This window comes from Blennius ocellaris (assembly GCF_963422515.1).
Source record: "Blennius ocellaris genome assembly, chromosome: 7".
Classification (NCBI taxonomy): domain Eukaryota; kingdom Metazoa; phylum Chordata; class Actinopteri; order Blenniiformes; family Blenniidae; genus Blennius; species Blennius ocellaris.
Genome location: NC_137656.1, coordinates 18,906,302 through 18,927,502, shown reverse-complemented (window position 1 = coordinate 18,927,502; position 21,201 = coordinate 18,906,302). Strand labels below are relative to the sequence as shown.

General features: G+C 44.8%; 2 protein-coding genes across 2 annotated transcripts in view; one reads left to right on the top strand and one right to left on the bottom strand.

Moving 5' to 3' along the window:
- Positions 1-15,820, top strand: part of mctp1a (multiple C2 domains, transmembrane 1a) — a gene marked incomplete at both ends in the record, with an annotated part of 129,304 nt that extends 113,484 nt beyond the window's left edge. The window contains 4 exons of the mRNA XM_080499348.1: positions 6,826-6,935; positions 7,598-7,707; positions 7,938-8,035; positions 15,749-15,820. Of these exons, the coding sequence (XP_080355474.1) occupies positions 6,826-6,935; positions 7,598-7,707; positions 7,938-8,035; positions 15,749-15,820 (390 nt within the window). The remainder of the gene's footprint in view (positions 1-6,825; positions 6,936-7,597; positions 7,708-7,937; positions 8,036-15,748) is intronic.
- Positions 15,821-19,610: 3,790 nt separating this feature from the next.
- The window catches only part of slf1 (SMC5-SMC6 complex localization factor 1), a gene marked incomplete at its 3' end in the record, with an annotated part of 28,209 nt that continues 26,618 nt past the window's right edge, over positions 19,611-21,201 (bottom strand). Inside the window, exon 18 of the mRNA XM_080500038.1 lies at positions 19,611-20,131. Within this exon, the coding sequence (XP_080356164.1) occupies positions 19,611-20,131 (521 nt within the window). The remainder of the gene's footprint in view (positions 20,132-21,201) is intronic.

Here is a 21,201-nt window from a genome sequence, read left to right as displayed (position 1 = left end):
CGTGGCTTTTACAGCTGTTCCTTTTGCCTGCATGTCTCTGAACATCAATATATAATTAAAGGTGTGCCAAAGTTAGCAGATTTTACAGACTGAGGTGTTTGATCTAATCTAACCCCATCTATTGTGAGACCTCATTTAATAGGTAAACAAAAGTTTATTTGTTGTGTAGTCTTGGAAACATATTCTCGGAAAATCATTTCTGTACCCATTCTGAAGTTATGAAGGTTCGTATGTACCTCTATTTGCGATAGCCAGGTCAGAATATAGTTTACTTACAGGGACATATGATAGAAAAAAATGTAACTCGCATGCCCCTCCCTTAATGCATGGATGATTTTAAGCCTCCACAGACACAGTCGGTCAGACTGACATACAGACGGGGGAGATGGGCTGGAGCAGCTAAACCAGGCCAACAGAGGACAACAGTAATGTTGTCCCATTCATCACACTCTGCCAGGCTGGATCCTGGGAAGGACAGGGGAAGGAGAGTGCAGGAGCAGGGGAGCAGAGGTGAGCCATGGTGGGTGGGGGTCGGGTGGCGTGCAGCAGGAGGCAAGGAGGGGGTGATCAAGAGTAGAAGTTGTGGGGGTCATTTATGCGAACTTGTGAGTGGTATGTCTGCGGCTGACCTTGAATCTGATAAAGTAGCTGGTGTGGTGGAGGTGATGAGAGGGCCCCAGGGGGAGATGGGTAGAGATGATCAGTGGCAAACAACCTCCTGCCAACCAGACACATTAGAGACACCCATACTCATAACACCAGGAACCTTTCTCTTTAGGGCTGGAGGCAGAGGTCAAACTGAAAATAAGTCACCAACGTCACCAATTCTTCCTTTTGGTCCCTCTATCCTTCTCTTTTACATTTGTGTATATTTATCCTCGCTATGGGACCTGACTCGGTGAAGAGACTAATTAGTACCAAAGAGCATTATGTCTGCCCGGTCCACCTTCAGCTGACAGTCTTAACTGAAGTTTAACTTTGTTCGTGCAACCCTTAGTTCACACAGATTTTCCAAAACAGACATACAGATATACCCTCTCTCCCCTTGTAGCTCCATTAAGGCCTACAGGAGCGCGATGCAGACACATCTTAAAATGGCCTTTCTGTTTGTGAGCAGCTTGATGAGGGCCAGGAGGACGTGCTGTGCATCTCAACATGCTAGTTAAACAGATATTTATGTGTTTTGATAAAAAGAGAGGGAGGGAAATTGTTGTATTCCCCCACATCCGCTCACGGACTAGTTGTTATATTGGATAAATTATTTATTAAAATGGCAGCGGTTACCCCCCCCCCCCCCACCCCCACTTTCAGAAAAAGCGCTAACATCTGCCTCTTTCATGTGGCAGTGGCAAGGTGCCAACTTGCATGGTGGTATCTGAGGCCATCCACAGGGTCTTTGTCTTTTCTTGTTGTCATTTCCTGACAGAAGGGAGATGTTCTTCTAGGCCACTGGGTCCCCAAGTTTCCTCTTTTTAATCCCCCGAGGGACCTCTCTTAATTCCCAGTTGGTAAAAACTGACTTTCCCTTTTTCCCTGTGGATTTGAAAATACTTGGAATAGACACCAATAAAACATTACTGCTTCAGCTGAACTATTTAAATGGCCAACATAAGAGATAACATGCACTCAACTCTACATTTGGTATCCCACCAAAGTTCATTTAATGAAATTGTTTGAGTTATTATAAATATTGTGCAGAAAACAAGTTGATATGGGAAAATACAGTAATTTGCAAATCCATTCGCTAAAATTTCCCTAAAAAACATTTTGTGTAAATTTGGGATTTTGTTAATCCCGTTTACAAAAAAAAGAATAGGGCTATCATACTAGCCATGATGTCACTGACAAATGAGGCCTTTTCTAAAATCAGGTAATACCTGTTTGCACAATTTAGTTGTTTGTTCATCAATTTAGAAGGGACTATTGTACTTCTTGAGTGGAGATTGCATGTTTTCCATGGACCTGTGCTTCCAATCTAAGAGGCAACCTGCTTTTTGTCACATTCTGTTTGAGGGAGGCTCCTTACTGCGCAACCGTGATCTTTAACCAAGTGGATAATGAGAATGAACACAATAATAGAAGTAATTTCCTGGAATCCTCCCAATGTCGAGGACATTGGTTCTCCAACTTTTCGCAGTGTGTACCTCCTGAGAAAATATCGAGCTTTCCCAATGTCACCACTATGGCTGACATCAACATACAGTAGCAGAGGCTTCCCTTATTAGCTATGGGTTTTTGAAGTTATTTCAAATATAAATTTCCTGTTTTGTGCTATTTTAATTTTAGATATTTTCAAATAGATTTTAGTTAAAAATGTTAGATTTTTGGCTTCCCCCACTGGAGGGAGTTTGTATACCACTTTTGGTTCACAAACCACAGTTTGAGAATCATGGTCTGGCATAACTGTAGCATAAAACCAGAATCATAATTATGAATACTAAACCTTCCCTTTCTCTTGTAATTGTTTCCTCAAGAAGACATAGCCACCCATGTACTAGTAGGATACGGTTGATGCTAATAATGTGCCGTTTTTTTATTGTGTCATCCCTCAATGTTTCACAGGACCTGGAAATTACATTTTTGTCACCCCTACAGCATCATTCAACTTGTCAGGGTTCTTTTCCCTCCCATCTTTCCACGGGTTGGAAATGGGAGGGATACCGACTCTCAGCAGTTACAAAATCAACAAGAACAGTTTCAGATGCCCTCTGGGAGCCACATATTAGCATCCTGTCACATTTTATATGACATTTCAATTTTTACTGTGCTGCCAGTGTGAGACAGACAAAAAAGAAAAACAAAGAAAAACAGGTGCAGTTTTAGCACAGGAGCAATGAGCAGCAGCCACTTGTGGTTCAGACTCATTTTGTCGTGTGATGGGATATATTCTGCTACATTATAACTGTTAGGTTTATCTTTTTTTTTTATGGCGGAGCTCAGCAGGGAGAACAGGATGATCGGAGGTTAAAATACCCTCAAATGGCTCTTTCTCTTCCACCCAGTAGATATAGGACAGATATTTGAGTCCATCATATTGGGCTAAGTCCTCGGTGACCCCTCTCTTGTTTAGCTCTAGGCCTTGGGTCAGCGAAGAACAAACTGTCTTTGCAAAGTTTACAGCTGCTCGCTTTGCACTTTTGCATATAGATGTACTTTGCCATGGTGGTATCTCAGGAAGAGAAGTGGAGCAGACACACTCACAGAGGCACCGTGCATCTTTCCTTTGTTAAATATTTAATCAAGTGTTTCAGCGAGTTTACCACATTTGTTTACCACAATTTACCACCAAGTGCAATGTGGTTAGCCTGACTTGGCTGTTTCTTTGTATCTGTGTGTCTGTGTCTGTGTCTGTGTGTGTATGTATTGAGTGCGAGTGTGTGTCCCTGGGCTCTCTGCGGTATCACTGAGGGTTATTTTTTTCCTCCATGCATGCAAACAACTGGCATCACTTTAACGAGCCTTTCCACCACTAGACCGATGGGTGTTCGGCTGTGGTTTCATATCACACTCTACACCTTCAAACAATGATGCAAACTTTGGACATAACCAGATAAGATGGATTTATTGTTTTTAAAGGGCACACATGCAATTAAAACATGCAACTCTCAGCCAACAAAGGACACAAAAATACTAAATATTTCCACAGCCAACCCGATGGGAGTTAATTGATGTCAAAGAGTGTCATCTGCACACAGAAACATTTCATTCATTTGACTGAATACACAGCACAATGCGGCTCTGTTAACTTCACCGTGAACTTACATCACAGCCCGAGAGGCATTGGCCTTAAACAATAGGGTACATTATCGTATAAAAGAATTCTTTTCTGAGTGTTCAAGAATGATAATTAGAGAAATGTAAACGCCTCAAGATTCCCCTTGTTTCTGTATGAGATACTCTGAAGTGTGAATTGTTGCGATGCTTTTTAATGATATTCTGCATTAACAGGGTACTGATAGTCATGGGCATCAAACACATTAAAAAGTAATTATTGTCTCTGATCCTATATCTAGTTAAATGAGAACAGAGAATGATACATTGTGTTTTAGGATTTTGACTTTCTTGCATATATAGATTTTGTCTTAATTCTAAAGTTCTAACCTGCATTCATGGCGCGTGCTCCTGAGAGAAGTGCTTGCATCGGCATAGATTCATGGCTGTTCTAGAGCCGATGGAATTGTAAAGTCGGAGCATTTAATCATTCAACAGCCCAGACAGATTGAACTGACAGTTACTGAAATGTGTCAGTGTAACACATCACAGATGAACCTACGGTTGCACTTTATTAACATTTGTGATGCTGAACACATTAGGCAGGCTTATTACCCCGTCTGTTTGAATGATTCGAGCCATGAAGTTTCATCCATCAGAACAGTGTTGTCAGAGGTGCCTGGATTTGTAGCATACTTTGTGCATTAACATGCTTTGCATCTGTAGCCAAGTTAAAGCAAGAGGCCGCACGGATTTCATTTTTATTAGCCATGCCTTCAGGTCTTCAAAAACAAACCCACTTAGGTTCCCTGACCGACAGGAAGAGACGGATGGAAATACAGGCCCTAGGACCCCTGTAAAGACCCCTCCTGAGTGAAACTAGAAGTTGGTTAAGACTGGAAAACCCAAGCTGTCATTACATGTGCACATGTGAGCTGGTGATTGAACCACACATCCTTTCATAACCATAGAGAGCATGACAAAACTCAGTTCTATATTATACTTGCAATATATCCACTTTTGAGAATGTATAAATGTGCATCTTAGAAACCTCGCTGCCCTAAGACCAATATATATTTTACATATGCAATATGCATTTGCTAAATATTCCTTTAACCTTGGCTTCAATAACCTACTCTCCTTTCCTTTCTGTACTTGTTGTGTGACGATATTGTGATTTAAGATCATTGGCTCCATGCAAAAAGACCACTTTTAGGAGTCACGGGCACTTATCGTGGTCTGGTGTTGCGATATACTATTGTTTGTAGAGTCCCACAGCAAGACCAGGTGTGCAGACCAACCTTATCTAATAGCTGTAGTGTGTGTGTGTGTGTGTGTGTGTGTGTGTGTGTGTGTGTGTGTGTGTGTGTGTGTGTGTGTGTGTGTGTGTGTGTGTGTGTGTGTGTGTGTGTGTGTGTGTGTGTGTGTCCATTATAAGAACAGGTTGCCTGGCTCCATATGTGCGCAGTGTGCAGGGAAGCTGGGAAAACAAGGTTCTCTGTGGCCTTCTATGTTATTGCTACCTCCCGCCTCCACATGCCGTGTTTGAAGACAGGAAATAGGAGTCAGACCGCAGTCCGAAGGGCATGTGGCAATGGTTTATACTCCAGTGACCTCCGACTTATCCTCTCCGCCCCCGCCCGCTCTCTCACACCACTCCCGTGGCCCTCAAACAGTCTCCCCTGAGTCCGGGTTCGAAAATAAAATGTCCTGACCCGGCCCAGCCAGGCTTGGATCGCCCTCACCAGCACAGCCCAGCACAAAAGACACTGGATTCTGAGATTTGTTTGAGCGAGCAATGAAAAACAGATGGACTCCAAGGAAAGAACTGAATTGAGGACGAGACTGGGAGGAGAAAAGAAAGGGAGTCTTGTAAAATATTTGCAAAGAAAAATAACCCAGAGTCGCTGTCTAATTATATCTATTTGTCTTGTGTGGTTTTGCTGGGGAGGCCATACGGTCTCTCCGACTGCTCCATGGTTCATTTTTCACTTTATCTGATGCCGGATGGGGAGCAAAAAGAAGAGGGTGGGTTTGGGGGCAGTTTGGGTCTCAGTGGGAGGCTTATGAAGAGGTGGGGGGGGTCGGGTGGCCTCAAGGAGTGAAATGTGGTGAGAAGGCCTCTGAGGTCCTCAAGCTTTTATATCTTTGACTGCTTTATTGTCTACATCAGGTTTGATGATTAAAATTACAGAGTTTAACTTATCCAATCTAGCTTTGTCAATCCATCTTTATTGATAACACAGCCACTAATATACATACCTGCTACACAAGCAATTTTCTCTTTCTTTTAGTTTTCCCGAGCATGCCCTCCAATCACATGTAGCCACAACCAGTCTGCGTGTTGATGTCCTCACTCAGCCGATAGCTTAAGATCACTCTCTGTCACCTCGTTCTGTCCAGAGCCGTCCTCCCCCTGCCTGTCAGTCAGCAGGCAGCTCCTTGACTGTTGCATGACTTCTGAAATTCTTCACTTTGTTTGACTGAGAGGGGCGGGTTTTGTAGGCTTTAAGATCTCTTGCCTGGTTTGTGGGTTCTCCCACCCAACCCTGACAATATTCTGAAGTTCACAACCATCCAAAGTTGAAAAGGAAGAGCTCTTCATGGTTGGTGACGGCGTTAATAAGGTTGATAATGTTGTCACGGCTGGTGACATCATCACAGTGTGCCAGCCAGCAGAACAAAAGAGGGCTCTGCCCAGTCTTCCTCGCCGTCTTGGCAACAGTAGCGGAGAGAGAGTGAGAGAGAGCGAGCCCCAAAGATTGATTTATCCATTCGGCTTTCGGTTTAATTCTCCCTTTCTATTCACATATTCAAATTTTCCTGTGTGAGCATTTGTTAGGAGGAAAACATTTTGATTTGTTCTGCCAACTTTATATCTCTATTACTGCTTGCAATGAAAGCGCTGCCTCACTTCATGCAGGATATCCGGTGATTTGGCTCCCCACTCCAGATCTTTGACGCTATTTAAAATGTATTGTTTTCGCAGAGATGCCTGTGCCCAGCCTCTGTCTTCTCTCTCCTCTTTCTCTTTCCTCCCCTCACTCTGCATCTCTTCCTTCCGCAACCCCCCCCCCCCCCCCCCCCCCTACATCTCTATCTGTCCTCTTGCAGGACTCGGAGAGAAAGGGCTTCATGAACAAGCTTTATGCCATTCAGGACGTGTGCATCAGTGTGCAGAATGCACTGGATGAAGTGGCCTCCTATGGCGAGAGGATAAAGAAGTGAGTCGTAAGCCTGCTCCTCGGCATTTGGCCCGCTCTGCTCCGCTCTGCACGTACTAGTGTTGTTTTTTGTTGTTTTTTCCGGCGGTGCCAGGCTGGCCCGCTTCCACTTGCCAGCCTAACTGAGTGTAACTCAGTGCTGCTCTCAGGAAACACTACCAGCATGACACCCAACCCTGAGACCCAAACAGAAAAAGCCTGCCTGTCTTTAAGTCCATCACATCTCACTTAACCCCGCACAACCTCTTCAATGAATCATGTGCGTAGTCGATTAAACACGCTGCTGCATATGCGCCCAAACTTAAAGCCATTAATTTACTGCGTGCTCGTACTGCGTATTCGGGCAGCCAAAATCAAATGCACTCTTAAAACGTAGATATGAATAGGACCAAATGTTCTCTTTTAATTGAAAGTCAAATTTCTTTTCTCACAGCTAATACATTTAACATTCAGAATAAACAACCATAACTTATGACTATAAAATTCAATGGTGCTTTATAAATATTATTCTGTAAACCGTGTCGATTTATTGATCATTCTTGCCTGCTGGACTTGCAACAATATTTACTGATGGTTTGTTATCTCTCAGCATGGTTAGCAATCTTAAGCTTTGTTGTGTTACTTAATATTCCTTTTATTATTATTTTTCCCTCTCTTTGCAGCACATTTAACTGGACCGTGCCTTTTTTAAGCTGGCTTGCCATTGTTACCCTTGGAGTATCCACCATCATCATCTATTTCATCCCTCTTCGATATATCGTGTTGGCCTGGGGTGAGTTAATGTGTGATAAAATCTGTAATTAAATGTGAATACAGCATCTGAGTAAATTCATAGCAAAGCAGTTCAGTTTCTGTTTTTCTCACTGCTCTTTTTGTTTAAAGGGTGAAAAAACGGTCGGCTACAAAGGGTGTAAAAATGATAAAGCCGTTAAGTAGTTCACCTTTAAGCATGTCTTTCCCCTTTTTTTTTACTACTTGCCCTCTCTGTTGTTCTCTCTGCAGGTGTGAATAAATTCACCAAGAAGCTACGGAACCCTTACAACATTGATAACAACGAGTTGCTCGACTTTCTGTCCAGAGTTCCCTCAGATGTACAAGTGGTGGGTGAACTTTACATCTTTTCTATCTTTATAGTATCACAGCTCTCACTTCCAGCGCTCTTTTTTTAAATCTCTTTCATCTCCAAGTGATTTTCTTTCTTTTTCTCCCTCTTATCCTGTCTTTTCACTGGCCGCTTCGCTTTAATGTGTGGTGAACTGACTATCCATTGTTTTAACCATGCAGACACCTAATTGAATTTATAAAGCCGTTTCTGCGTTTTCCTATTAATAGCTTCCTAGACTAATTCAATTTCCACATACATGGCTGGAGCTCTGTAGTAAGATAACAAGGTTAAGTGAGTTTAGTGCCCAGCATATAACTAGGCTGATTGACTCCATCCACATACACTCACACACAATTACAGTTAGCTGTTGTTTCCCAGTTATGCTAGTAATTGGAACAAAGCGTAAATCGGCAGTTAACCAGCCCCATGGGGTTTTGCTTTTACATTAACCGTGAGATCAGATTAACTTTGTGGTTGAAGACTTCAGCTGCTTGCTTGGTATGATGTTGCTTTGTTTGATACATGTGTGTGCGAGTGTCTGTGTCCATACGTCATCTGTAACATGCTGCGAAACCCAGGACAAACTGCAGTTTAAAATCCAATTAAGCAGCAGTTGAAAGTTGCTGTGTTATGCAGCACCAGTGGCGTCCACCGTAGCCGTTAAGCCCTGCTGAGCTCAGTTCAATGCACACACACACATGAACGCAGATATACGCAGATGCAAGCTGGAATGACCCAGGGCCTCTGATATGACCAATTCCCCCACCACATCAATGCTGACACACTTCCTCTTTGATCGCTTGTTGCCCACAACTTCTTTCATCTTTACAGGGTCATAATCCTTGCTCCCCTGCACACCTCTGACAGCCCCCCATGTCCTCATCCCTTCGGCCCCCGTGCAGTTTTACAGTTCTGCAGTTTACAGGGGCCTGCTGCAGCAGCAGGCACAGGGCAAGTAGCCATCGATTTAAATGAGCCCAAGCTGTCCCCTCTGGTGAAGTGCAGCCACCTTACACACCTGGAGCCTGGGGGAGCGGAGTGGTGAAGGGGCCCGGGCCCGGCAGGTATGAGGCCTTTACAAGGCTCCTAATGAGGGCCTGCTGGCTAGGGAAGAGGGGGCAGACATGCTGATCTCGTCTGGTGCTCATGCTGGTGTTGGAGTTGTGCCTACTGTATAAGTAACACTGTAAGTGCGACAGTAACAGTTATTGCTGCAGCTGTTGGTATGTAATTGTTGCCAGGTTTGATGAGGAAGTTTAAAGGCTCAGGGAGCAAAGAGAGTGGAAGGACAGATACAAACCTAGATAGAAGGGAAGAATGATAAAAATCAAAGGAAAAAATGCAAGATTGACTGTCGACAGTAAGTTAAATAGAGTTAATTGTTTGATATGGCCTGTTGAGGCCGGGTGGTTGACATTGAATTGATGACGCACAAACGTGCTGATTACCTTCCGACCAAATCCAGCGGTCAGTTTTCTGAGCAGACACTCCGCTCCATCGGCTAAAAACAGATCAGAACGTTCTGCACTGCGGTGCGTCCCGCTGCTGCCTCCGGTGGTGCGGTCACCTCATTGCCTGCCCCCCTGCCTTAATGGGTCAAAGACGTCCGTGGGAATTCAGCCCTTGGGGCTCTCAGAAGATTCAGAGAGGTGCCGGGGTCCAAATGGAGCGTCCCCTCACAGGCACGCGTCTGTGGCACCCACTGGCATTGGTGCAGGGGCTCACTATGCCTGACACCCTGGATGACTAATGAAGTGCTATTTCCGAGCCCCAGTGTGACCTAACACACACACACACACACACACACACACACACACACGCACACACACACACGCTCCCTCCCAGCAGTAGGGCATGTGAGGTGGGTTGGGGGTGTTTCCGTGTGCTGTTCCGCATCATTTGGAGGTGCTTCAGTGCAGCCAGAACTGATGAGGTTCTAATGACTTTATATACAAAGGGCAGCCACACTGGGCTGCAGTCCATCATAACGTGTAACGCTGTACTGCAGCACAGCAGTGAAGGAAAAGCTTCTGAACTCTGCTCTTCATTACTTTTCATTTCTCTTCATAGCGTTTGCTTACGTAATCTTTGTGAGAACAGTCGTTTCTCATCAGTCGAACACTTAACGAAAGGTGTCTCAGTTTTGTAAATTAAACCCCTCCGAGCACCACTGCCGGTCCCCTAAACAGAACTGCCAAACACCCTTTTAAAGCCAATCCCCAGTGGAGCGTGGAAGCTGCAACCCCCGTTTCCTTTTTTTTTTTTTTTTTTTTTTTACCACCTGAACAGTTTACTTAAATCATTATCTCCCTCTGTGAGCAGACATGTTAAAGCCTGGCATGGTGAGTAGCGCACGTGTGTGTGACAGAGTCACTGAGTAGGATTTCCTTGTATCTGGTTGGGATCTTTTACCAGCACAAGCCGTCTTTATGGTCATTATCAGGAAATCCTTCATGTCCTCTTAAACGAGGCCAAACTGAGCACCTTCATAGTGCTAAGCATTTCCTACCTGGCGTTTGGGAGGTGTCAGTGCAGTAGTATGTTTTACGACGCCATTAGCCATGTGAGCGAGGGTGTGCATAAGTAGGTTCAAGGCAATTAGCATGCCAAGTGGCCCTTTATGATGGGTGTAAAGGAGCTGGTTCAAATCCCCAATACAAAAATAAGCATGAATTCCAATTTAGTGCCTAATGAACAGTGGGGAGTCAGGTTAATATTTTTAGACAACGTTTATGTTGGGGATGAAGCCTCCCTGGACATACAGGGGCAAAGGCAGGATAGTTAAATGTTGAAACATTGCCAAATGTCATCATTCACATCGAGCAGAGGTCTTTGTCACCTTCTCTTTGCCCTTCTACACTTCAGTGCCAAATTTAAGCAATTTGCTCCAAGTGAACAATTAGTCGCCTGTTGTCACTGTGTGTTTTAGAACAGCAGGTATCATAAGTTAAACATTTTATTCTTTAAATTATTTAAAAGGGGGAAAAAAAACAACCTGACTGACTCATGCCACCTTGGCACGCCGCTTCTTTCAACACAATAGATGCAAGCGCTGTATTTTTCACTTGTCTGAACTGCACACAACAGTGTTCCCCCGGAAATATTTAATAACCCTTATGCTCCATTAAGTGTCACAGGAGATGAAACCTACGCTCACTGCAACAGGGCTGAAGAGGAGAATAACATAGTGTCATTAAAATGTAGCTCTCTTGCTCCCATTTTTTGAACTCATTTATTTACACACCAATTTGCCGTCTGTGGTTTTTTTTTTTTTTTGCTTTTTTCTTTTTTGTGCTGACTTTGACACGTCTGTCTGCCCACATTTGAATCATCAAAATGTTGTGAAAGGTTGAGAGAGAAAAAGAGAGAGAGAGAGAGCGTGAGAGGGGAGCAGGTCCCGGGATGCTTTGTGGGTAACGCCGTTAAACGAAGCACGATGCTCGGTACACGGCACCCCTTCAGCTCAGCACACTTCAAAGCCTGTTTTGCACTTGTACTGTCAACATTTGGGAGCGGAGAGGAGCGAGGGTGGAGCAGCCTTTGAGCAGCGCTGGGTCTTTACCCACTGCTTCTCCTGTCGATGTTCCCTTTAAGCGCCCTGCTCGTGTACCAAATTGCTTGTACGCTCGCTGCATTACCACACTTTTTTACTTTCACCCAATTCTGGTTTCTTTTATTTGCTAACGTCCCACTTTCTCCTCGCCTCCCCTGCCTTTTCTTCTGTTTTTGACTTTAACTAGCGCTTGTTGTCTGTGTGTGTGTGTGTGTGTGTGTGTGTGTGTGTGTGTGTGTGTGTGTGTGTGTGTGTGTGTGTGTGTGTGTGTGTGTGTGTGTGTGTGTGTGTGTGTGTGTGTGTGTGTGAGTGTGTGCGCGAGCGCGCACGCGCGCACGCTATTAGGCGAGGTGAGCCCTGTGTGTATCATCAGGTAGACCTGTCACCTGTGAGGTGGAATTGAACCTGCGACGCTCCAGCCCTATTCTCTCGCGGCTGGCAGCTCTTCACAGACAAAGTTTGCGTTTGATTGAAATATTGTTTTTTCTTGCACCCTTTTCTTTTTGTTTATCCCCTCTGCTTCTCTTCATGAGAAACAAAACTGTACTTTCTACTGACAAGCAAACTTTTCTTTGTTTGTGCTCGCAGAGAGTTTTGTTTGGACAGGAATGTCAACGTGCGGAATTAAATTGCCTCACTCCTTTTTTTCTTCTTTGCTGCTGTAGGCGTTTGGCCATATAATGGGACCGCTAACATCCAGTGATCTCGTGCACTACCTGTCCTACTTTTGAATTCAGGCTGTCTTTTTTAATGCGCGGAGTAAACAGTGAGAGGATCTCGATATGGAGAAACACTTTGATAGAGCCAGATTTCCTTGCAACTTCCACACATTAGCAGATATATGTCCATCTGAAGATGCATTACATGAAGAAGTGCATTTATCCCTCTACTCATGGGTGAATGAAATCATTCAGCCATTTACTTACTTGTTCATCCACTCAAGCCATTGATCGTGGTCGATGTGGGCACCGTGCCAGGACTTTCACAGTCCCCAACAAAACACGCACGCACGCACGCACGCACGCACGCACGCACGCACGCACGCACGCACACACACACACACACACACACACACACACACACACACACACACACACAGGTACACACAGATGGGCCCATATAAACCGTCTCCATCCCCTGGGATTTTGTTCCGTTGTCTGCTTTCATTGGCAGGGCTATAAAAGGATCCACACCCACATGAGAGCAGTATCTGTCATCACCCGAGTGTCCACAGATCTCCCTCCGTCTCACCCAGTCTCCTCTTCGCTCTCATTGTTTTTTCTCCTGTTTCCTTTGTTGGTTTATCTCGCTCTCTGCCCTCGCTCCCTTCATCTGTTGTCTATTTCTGTCCCCTCTTTGTCATACTTCCCATCATTCTTTACTCCTTTTTTTTTCTCCTTCCTCCACCTCCTTGCTTTTCTGATCATCTCCTTCTCTCCTCTTCCTCACTGATTTCAACACAAGGGTATTTGTACAGCTGTTGGGTCGGATGTTAGTTTGCCTCGTGGACAGCGAGGAATATCTAGACCTGAATCGGCGCAGTCTGGCTGCCTAGTGAGGCGTAGAGAGCAACACATGCTGGCCTAACCACTCTGTAAGCACCTTAACGGGACATTGGTGACCACCACTGTGAGATAGCGGAAGGGAAATACCCCACTGTGTGTGTGTGCGCGTGCGTGCGTGCGTGTGTTTATGGGATTTTAATGGTACAGAGGTGGTTAGGGCTTCTAGGTGTTGCAGCGTGCATGTGTGCATCACTGGACTGGGCTGTGTTTTTATTTTTCAGCACAAGCCCACACGTCTCTTCTCGCAGCTCAGATTGTGTGTGTCGCATGCAGTGGACCGGAAAGCTTCATTGAAGCGGTAGTGGGAACCCGTAGAAAACCGTCTGATAAAGGCTTCTTCCCAGCCAGAGTGGAGAGACGCTCCTGTTGCCGTCCACCGCAGACAGACCCGCCACGAGACGGAACAGAGAAACCATATTGATGTCAGTTTGTTGTCTGCCTCCAGAATCAGAGAGAGTGTCAGTCAGTCAGACAGGCAGAGTAGCCTATAGTACGTCAACTTAGGAGGGAATCCACTGACGATACCCACTCTTTGGTGCTGCAACTGTCTAGTTTTTTTTTTTTTTTTACCCCTATTAGTATTCTGATTCAGTGGCTACTGCTTGTTGGTGTCTTGAATCTGTCTAAGCTCGCAACTGTATTCATGTGTGTGTGTGTGTGTGTGCACATTCCGACGTGAGAGACTGCCATGACAGTCTGTGGTTGTTGATGCACAGCCACTGTGATGCCGTTGCGTCTGAGTGTCCATCACTAGGTAGGAGCAGTTTCTTTCTAAGATCTGCGTGTCGTCCCTGCAAAGCGTCACATCAAGTGTAAATCCGCTGCCGTCGCGAGGAATAAATGACAATCAGGCCGAACGTCTTCTGAAAGGACAAATTAAAATAAAGGGCCGCTCAGTTCACCGTGACGCAATAGTGAGATGATATTATGCTGTAAATGACATGATTAAGTAAAATTTTTTTTTGTTAAATCGCTGATTTGTCTTCATGAGGCAAAGCTTTTCACTTGTACCTCATCAAACTTAAGAAACTTTCTGAAGTGAAAATGAACCAGTGATTTTAAGCGTTCCCAGTATTTTTTTGCTGAACCACTTCAAGTTGTCCAAAGCACTTCCAGTATAGAAGAGTCCAAATAGATGCTGCTGTCCCGCAGCTAGCAGCTGACAGGAGACGGGTGCAGGACCAGAGAGCTTTGTGTGGAAGCAGGAACCCCATCAAACAGAGGTCATCCGTCGCGTCAACTCTTTATTGAGCAGAGGGAAAGTTCTGCATCGGCAGGCGACTCACTGACGAGCTGGTCTGTAGGTGAGCCGACCTGAAGGAGGAGAAAATAGACGAGAGGACTCATTGTAGTTTACTCACCTTTTAGAGGAAGTGAGAAATTCAATTGATCAGTCTAATTGTGTTTATCCAGCATCGTTACAATGTACCGTATTATACGGAACTGCATCATTGAAACAAGCCCACTATATTTAAGAGTGAACATGAGAATATTAAATAATAGGGAGTTGCTTGAGATATAATGGCATGTATGAAAAATATGAAAACTTGCATGACAAAAGAAATATTTTTACTATCTTACCTGGCCATACATTTAGACTGAATTACACAGTGTGTGTGTGTATTTTAAAATGATGCAAACCATTCAAACCAGATTTAAAATGTGTCTGATTGAAGTTGTAGTAAAAAAAAAAAAAAAGATCATCCTTGTTTTTGAAATGTATTAAAACTCAAATAACTGACTTTGGTAGTTGTCAGAGAGCTTATAATAAAGGTGAAAAAAGATTTTCATCTGCTTCATATTCCAATTAGGAGTTACATGATGGTGAAATGTTACGCATTTAAACAGCTGAGGTTTAAATGTCAACCTTTATTGATTTTAGGATTGTTTCAAAGATTTCTGCAACGGGTTTTAAAGTTAAGTCATGACACTATTGTGTTTCAAAGTTCATTCTAGTTGTAGTTGTGTGGTTTCATTCTTGGTTCTGATGCACACGGTCGGTGTGTATCAGACTACAGGTAACCAGCCGTGTGCTGACGATACAGTCACAGCTGTAACTACAGCGTTCGGTTCTGAAAGAGTTAAGCCACATTTTTCCACCTTCCGTCTCCTTCCCATGTTTCTGCCCTTTCTCTACTCACCATCTTGCGATGCCGGGATGACTCTGTTGTCTCTCCAAGCTTTCCCATGAGCCCTTGCCCTGTTCTTTGTTTGTTTGTGTGATCCCATCCCTCAGGCCACTGTTGCACATCTGTGGAAGTATGTGTGTGTGTGTACGCGTCTGTTTTGTGTGTGTCTGAGAGCGTGAGTGAACGCAGTGCTTTGAGTGTGTGTGTGTGTGTGTGTGTGTGTGTGTGTGTGTGTGTGTGTGTGTGTGTGTGTGTGTGTGTGTGTGTGTGTGTGTGTGTGTGTGTGTGTGTGTGTGTGGTAATCAGTGTGTAATCCCTTCCCTGAGGCCACTGTTCCACACAGCTGGACTGGAGCCTCTGGAGAGTCTCTGTGCTATTCAAGCATCCTTTGCTCTTTCCACCTGACCGGGTGGTTGTGTGTGTGTGTGTGTGTGTGTGTCTGTGTGTGTGTGTTTTAACAGGTGCAGTACCGAGAGCTGAAACTGGATCCCAATCCCAGTCCAAATAAAAGAAAGAAAAACAACCCCGGGTAGATGACTGCGTCCGCCCACCAACTCCTCTCTTCTCCACTTTTCTTCTCCCGGTCTATTACCGGACACCGAGGAGCAGAGGAAGACGACTTGGACCAGCTCGGCTCAACTACCCGTACCAGTTTTTTTTATTATTTTTTATTTCCTATTTTTCTCTTTTAAACTTTGTATTCTGTCTTTAATTACTCATGATGTACAGTCCATTTCTTGAAGTGTAATTTTTGTACGAGACCACAAGAGAAGCCTCCAGATTTGATATTGTCACCAGTAAGCTCTTTAGAGGAATGGGCCGATCGACCTTCATATCAGCCGTGTGAGCTGCTCTCCATTGCTCTCGTGGCTCCAAGGACTTTGTGTATTTGCTTGCCACAAAGTGTTGCACAATAAGCAAAATTAGTAAAACATCTGTGTTTATCAGAATACAAGCCTTATAGAGACATTCTGCAATACGTTTTGGGATATCTTTTTTTTTTAAGCCCATGCCGTAGTTATTATTAACTGTTTTTGGTAATATGTTTATATTTCCCCAATTGTTTTTTTGCACTGAAGTATCTTTTGTTTTCTTCCCCTCTCGGATGTGGTAATGATGTTATGTTCACTGGCAGTCATTTGGACGCTCTCCACTTTACTCGGCCGGCCAAGTTGATTAGCAATTATTGCGGTAGCCTGCAGATATGTCCCTCTACACAAACATAAATCTGCACCAACAGGCTGGAGGCTGGTGGTGGTCTCTTTCTGAGCTTTTCACGCAATGGCCAAATTAGCTTTTGATTCAAAAATCAAACCTCAGTGGTATCAGCTGAAGGAATGATGAGTCTGTACTTCTGAAAATAGATTGTAATTACATAAGTTTCATTAAGCGACACCCACAGGAAAAGAGAGCAACACCCCGAACCTCACATCACTCCTAAATGTGTCGATAATTTAGCTTTCGCCTTGTTTAACCTTTTGAAAAACGGTGTCAAAATCCCCCCGTCACTCACCGAGACGCCTCCTCGGCGTCAGGAGGCGCAGCAGACCGGGCCTGCTGTCGTGGTGTTAATATAGATGTCACCCAGTCTATGCAGAGTGTCGTCAGGCAGGCCTGTAGGCAGCCGCAGCCCTAATCTTGTTTGAAAGGCTGGTCTCCTTTCCTCCTCTCATTTCCCCGTGTGCGTTCGCCTTGGCAGTTACACACACACACACACTTTCTGGCATGTGTGCAAAACTCCACTCCTCTCACATGAACGCACAGCTCCTGTTAGAGATCTCACATACTGTACACACTCGCTCACAGATGAAAACACAACATTGTGTTTGAGCAGGAACTTTCTCTTCCTCCCTCGCTCACACACACACGCGCAGACATAAACTGACACACACTAACACAAACACGCTCTCTGTGATGCTGTGCCCCAGGCTGGCCGCCCTCTCCATCTGCCCCACCTCCTGTGCCCACAGCTCAACTTTGATCAGCCGTTCCAGAGACAGAGGCTTGTACATGTGAACTGTGTACGTAAAAGTGTTTGTGCATTCGCGTTAATGCAATCAAAGGCGCGTTGCTTGTCTCGGCGCGGGTGTGTGTTACAGTCAGTCATATCTCCCCTCCAGCTGCAGACTGATGCCTCGGTGCAGTCGCGCGCGCGCATGCGTGTGTGTCTACATGAAGTACCAGCTGTTATTTGGTGTAGAGTTTGCCGAGATGCTTGATGAGCAGCAAGTCATTGTGTGACAAGCCGAGGCTCCGAGGAGACTGAGGCCTGAGTGTCGGGGACGCATGCATGCCTGTGTGTGTGTGTGTGTTGTTATTTCAGATCCTTCTTCCCATCATGCTTCCCTCCCTTTGCGATTCCCTCATTCGTCAGTGAGCGGGGTTGCGACCTTGTCTGAAGGAGCGGTCTCCTGGGCTTCTGGCTGAGCAACTCTTGAAAGATCACAGCACAGGCTACATTTGAGGAGGTCTCCTCTCATCCTATCGATCCCTGCCTTCAACCCCCCCCCCCCCCCCCCATAACCCTCTGCTTAGTTCACTTCCCTATTTGTCTCTTTTTTCCTTCTTTTACTCACCTCATCCCATCACACCATCTATCCCCATGCTTAAATATCAAACTGGCTGCGGTCTGTCACTCCGGAGGGCCTTTCTGTTTATTTATTTTAGAGGGAACAACTTGAAACGCAATGAGAAACCCCAGCAGTCCTGAACTTGTTTTCCCGTCCTCAACAAACACTGACGACTGCATAACGCGTGAAGTGACTGCTTTAATATCCAACACGTACAGGTGCTTCTCAAAATAATAGAATCACACTCAAACGTTGTAGAACAGTGGAGTAAGAAACTAAGATTAAAAAGCTAAAATGTCCAGTCTTATAAGAACCATTATTTATTTTAAAGATACTGTGAAGGTTAAAATGTTTCACTGTGTTAATTAGATTTAGGGAACATGAATGTTTCCACTGTGTTTTATTTTTTTGCGGCGCACCGGTACGTAGTGGTCATTGGACAGCAAACGGTGGCAACATTGTGTGATCCTGCATCCATTTCATTCTTTTGTAATTATTTCTGGTTCTATGTTCAAGCAAACCAAAGTGTTTTTATTTTGTATGTGGTCGAGAGAATTAAATATATATACTATATATAACTGGAATGTATCAGACTGACAGTTTTAAAGATGAAAAAAAAAAAAGCACCTTTATTTGCGAGTTAAAATGAGACTATTTTTTAAATGATACTGTACATAGTTAAGTTCCTATTAATTTTTTGGTGGTATTTTATACAGTATGCCTGTTGATGGTCCGGTTTGTGATGTAAAGTAGGTGTATGCCTGCCTCGTTTTTTAAGATTCGTCTTTCTCCGCCTGCAACGTTGCCTGCCTGTGTCACCACCCTTACGTTCCCTCTTCGCCGGGCCACAGGGCCGAGGGGGCGTGAGACCCGAGGTCGGGTCTGGAGGGGCCAAAGAAAATAGTGCATCGCTCAATCTGAGAAATGAAATGTATCTGATGTAATGTTTATTTTGAAAAAAAAAAAAAAGAATATGAGATTAATATTTTTTATCATCTTAACAGTGTCTGTGTGGTTTTATAAATATTAAACAAAGGTAAACATCTGTTCACTTCAGAAATAAATGTTCCAGAGGTGCCATGATCACTGTCATCAATCTGCTATGCCCTTATTTTGAAGGCGACAGCTTTATTTTAAACCTGTCTGCACTGTATCTTAAGATCACAGCTTGAATCACCATTATCAGACAAAACCTGCACATGAACACAATTGGACGCAAATTAAAAAACTACAGCTTGAAGTGGCCCGTTGCTGCGCGCCGCATCTTAATTCTGTTTCAGACCAGAATTACTGGAGTTTCTTTCCCCTCCGTGGCCGCAGCATAAAGGCACTCTGTCTGTCTGAGCACCATTCAGCCGTGCGCTGGAGTGGCCCTCTTCCACGGGAGCCGTTTGTTATGAAATACTCTGCTGATGTCACAATTGTTTTGATGCCACAGGAGTGTATGACTCAGAGGAAGTACTTTTATTTATTCTGCCTTTCTTCTATATTTAAGAGTGTTTTTAACAAAGTCACGCTTGTATCAAAAGAAAAATGAATGAAAATATACAAAAATATAGACGTTTTCTTCTGTGTTAAATTAAAGTAGCTGTCAATAATGAATGCGTCACATTTTCCATTGAATGAGTGGAAACCTGAACACTGGACTTTAAATCACATTGTTGGAAAGCAAACATCCAGAACATTCAGAGTTTTCTCCCCCCCCCCCCCGAATGAACTTTGTTTTCACATTTATTCACCGGTACGGATCTCATCAGTTTGTTGATTGATCGTCTGTCGCAGCAGAGCCGCCAGCGTTTTCCCCTGTGACCTCAGATCCTCCACGACATCCATTGAGGAACGCGGTGTTTTCTCCTCCGCACTCCGTCACCACACGAGCCACCAGCGTCTGGCGCCCGCCCCGGCCCAGCTCCAGCAGCGTCTCTGCATCCTCCGCCACCCTCACGGCCCGCTGGTCCGTCCAGCTCGCGGTCAGCGTCCGGCAGGATCGTCCCTCCAGGGCCCGGACCAGCCTGTGGGCCAGACTGGGGAACCGGTCGCTGGGCTGCGTGTGGTGAGGGACGCAGCGCTCCCGGTGGTAGGTGAAGATGAGGATGGCGAGTAGAGTGGATCCGGCCTCCAGGAGAGGAAGGTTGGAGACCTCGCTGGCCTCGCTCCTCTGCGTGGCGTCTCCGGCCTGGGCGCTGCGGAGGAGCTCCTCCCTCTGCTCAGGTGTGGAGACCAGATCCAGAGGGAGCAGCCCGTCTCTGGTGGTCTGCTGGAGGAGAACTGAGCCTGAGGACGAACAGAAGGGGACGACTGTTACTCATCGCGTGTGTGACTCCGTGTAACCGTCAAGTTGCATGAAAGAAAAGAAACTGACCGTCAAACTTAAAGCACGTGATTGTACAACAGTGGTTTGTGCTGCTTTGGCTCAATTAAAAGGTTATTTCTTAAGAGGGTGAATAATGTTGACCCACCTTCCTGTAGTTCTTGTGAAATAAGTCTGTTTCTGTGTGCAAAGTAAACTGATGTAAGCATCCAAAATAAAGCCAGGATGCTTGGAAACGCTGCGTTAAAAATTCATTGATCTGTTTAAGGTTTTTTTTCCGAAATGTGACATTTTATAGGGGGGCTAATAATTTTGACCTCAACTGTGTGAACCTTTCCGTGCTGAGGCTTTCTTTGGGATTCCAGTTTCCTCCTCCAGTCCAAAAAACATGTGTGACCCTAAATTACCTGTAGGTGCAAATGTGAGTGCGTGTGAGTGTTTCCTCTGTGTTTCGCCTGTGATGGTGAGCTGTCCAGCACCATGCAACCCCCAACTGGATGAAAAACTATTCAACTGCTTATAGTGATCACAGATTAAAACACAGACAATGGGGACCTAAAGAACCATAAATAAGACGACACACCTGGAAAACAACTTGGCTGAAAAAGTTCAACTTCGCTGATGAGAGCATGACGTGACGCTTCAATATTTAACTGCGACTTGAACTGAACTGTTGAAGGCAGCAGCCTCCTGTAATTTCTCCGAGCGCAGGAAGTGAAGAGATTTTAAATATTTGAAAGTGGCAGACCGGCCCTGAGAGTCGGGGGTTAATTAGAGCGATGTAAACAGAGCCGCCAGAGCGTCACGGCTGATATCGGAGCAGATGAAACCGACACACAGCCAAGCTGCCTTCAGCTGCGGCGTCGTTATCAAGTAAGGCGGAAGAGACGCGACACGGGTCAGCATCAGGACACGGCCATATAGACACACACACACACACACACATATATATATATATATATATATATATATATACGCTTATATATATATATAAGCGTACACTACATGGTCTGAGAGTCTCTCTCTCTCTCTC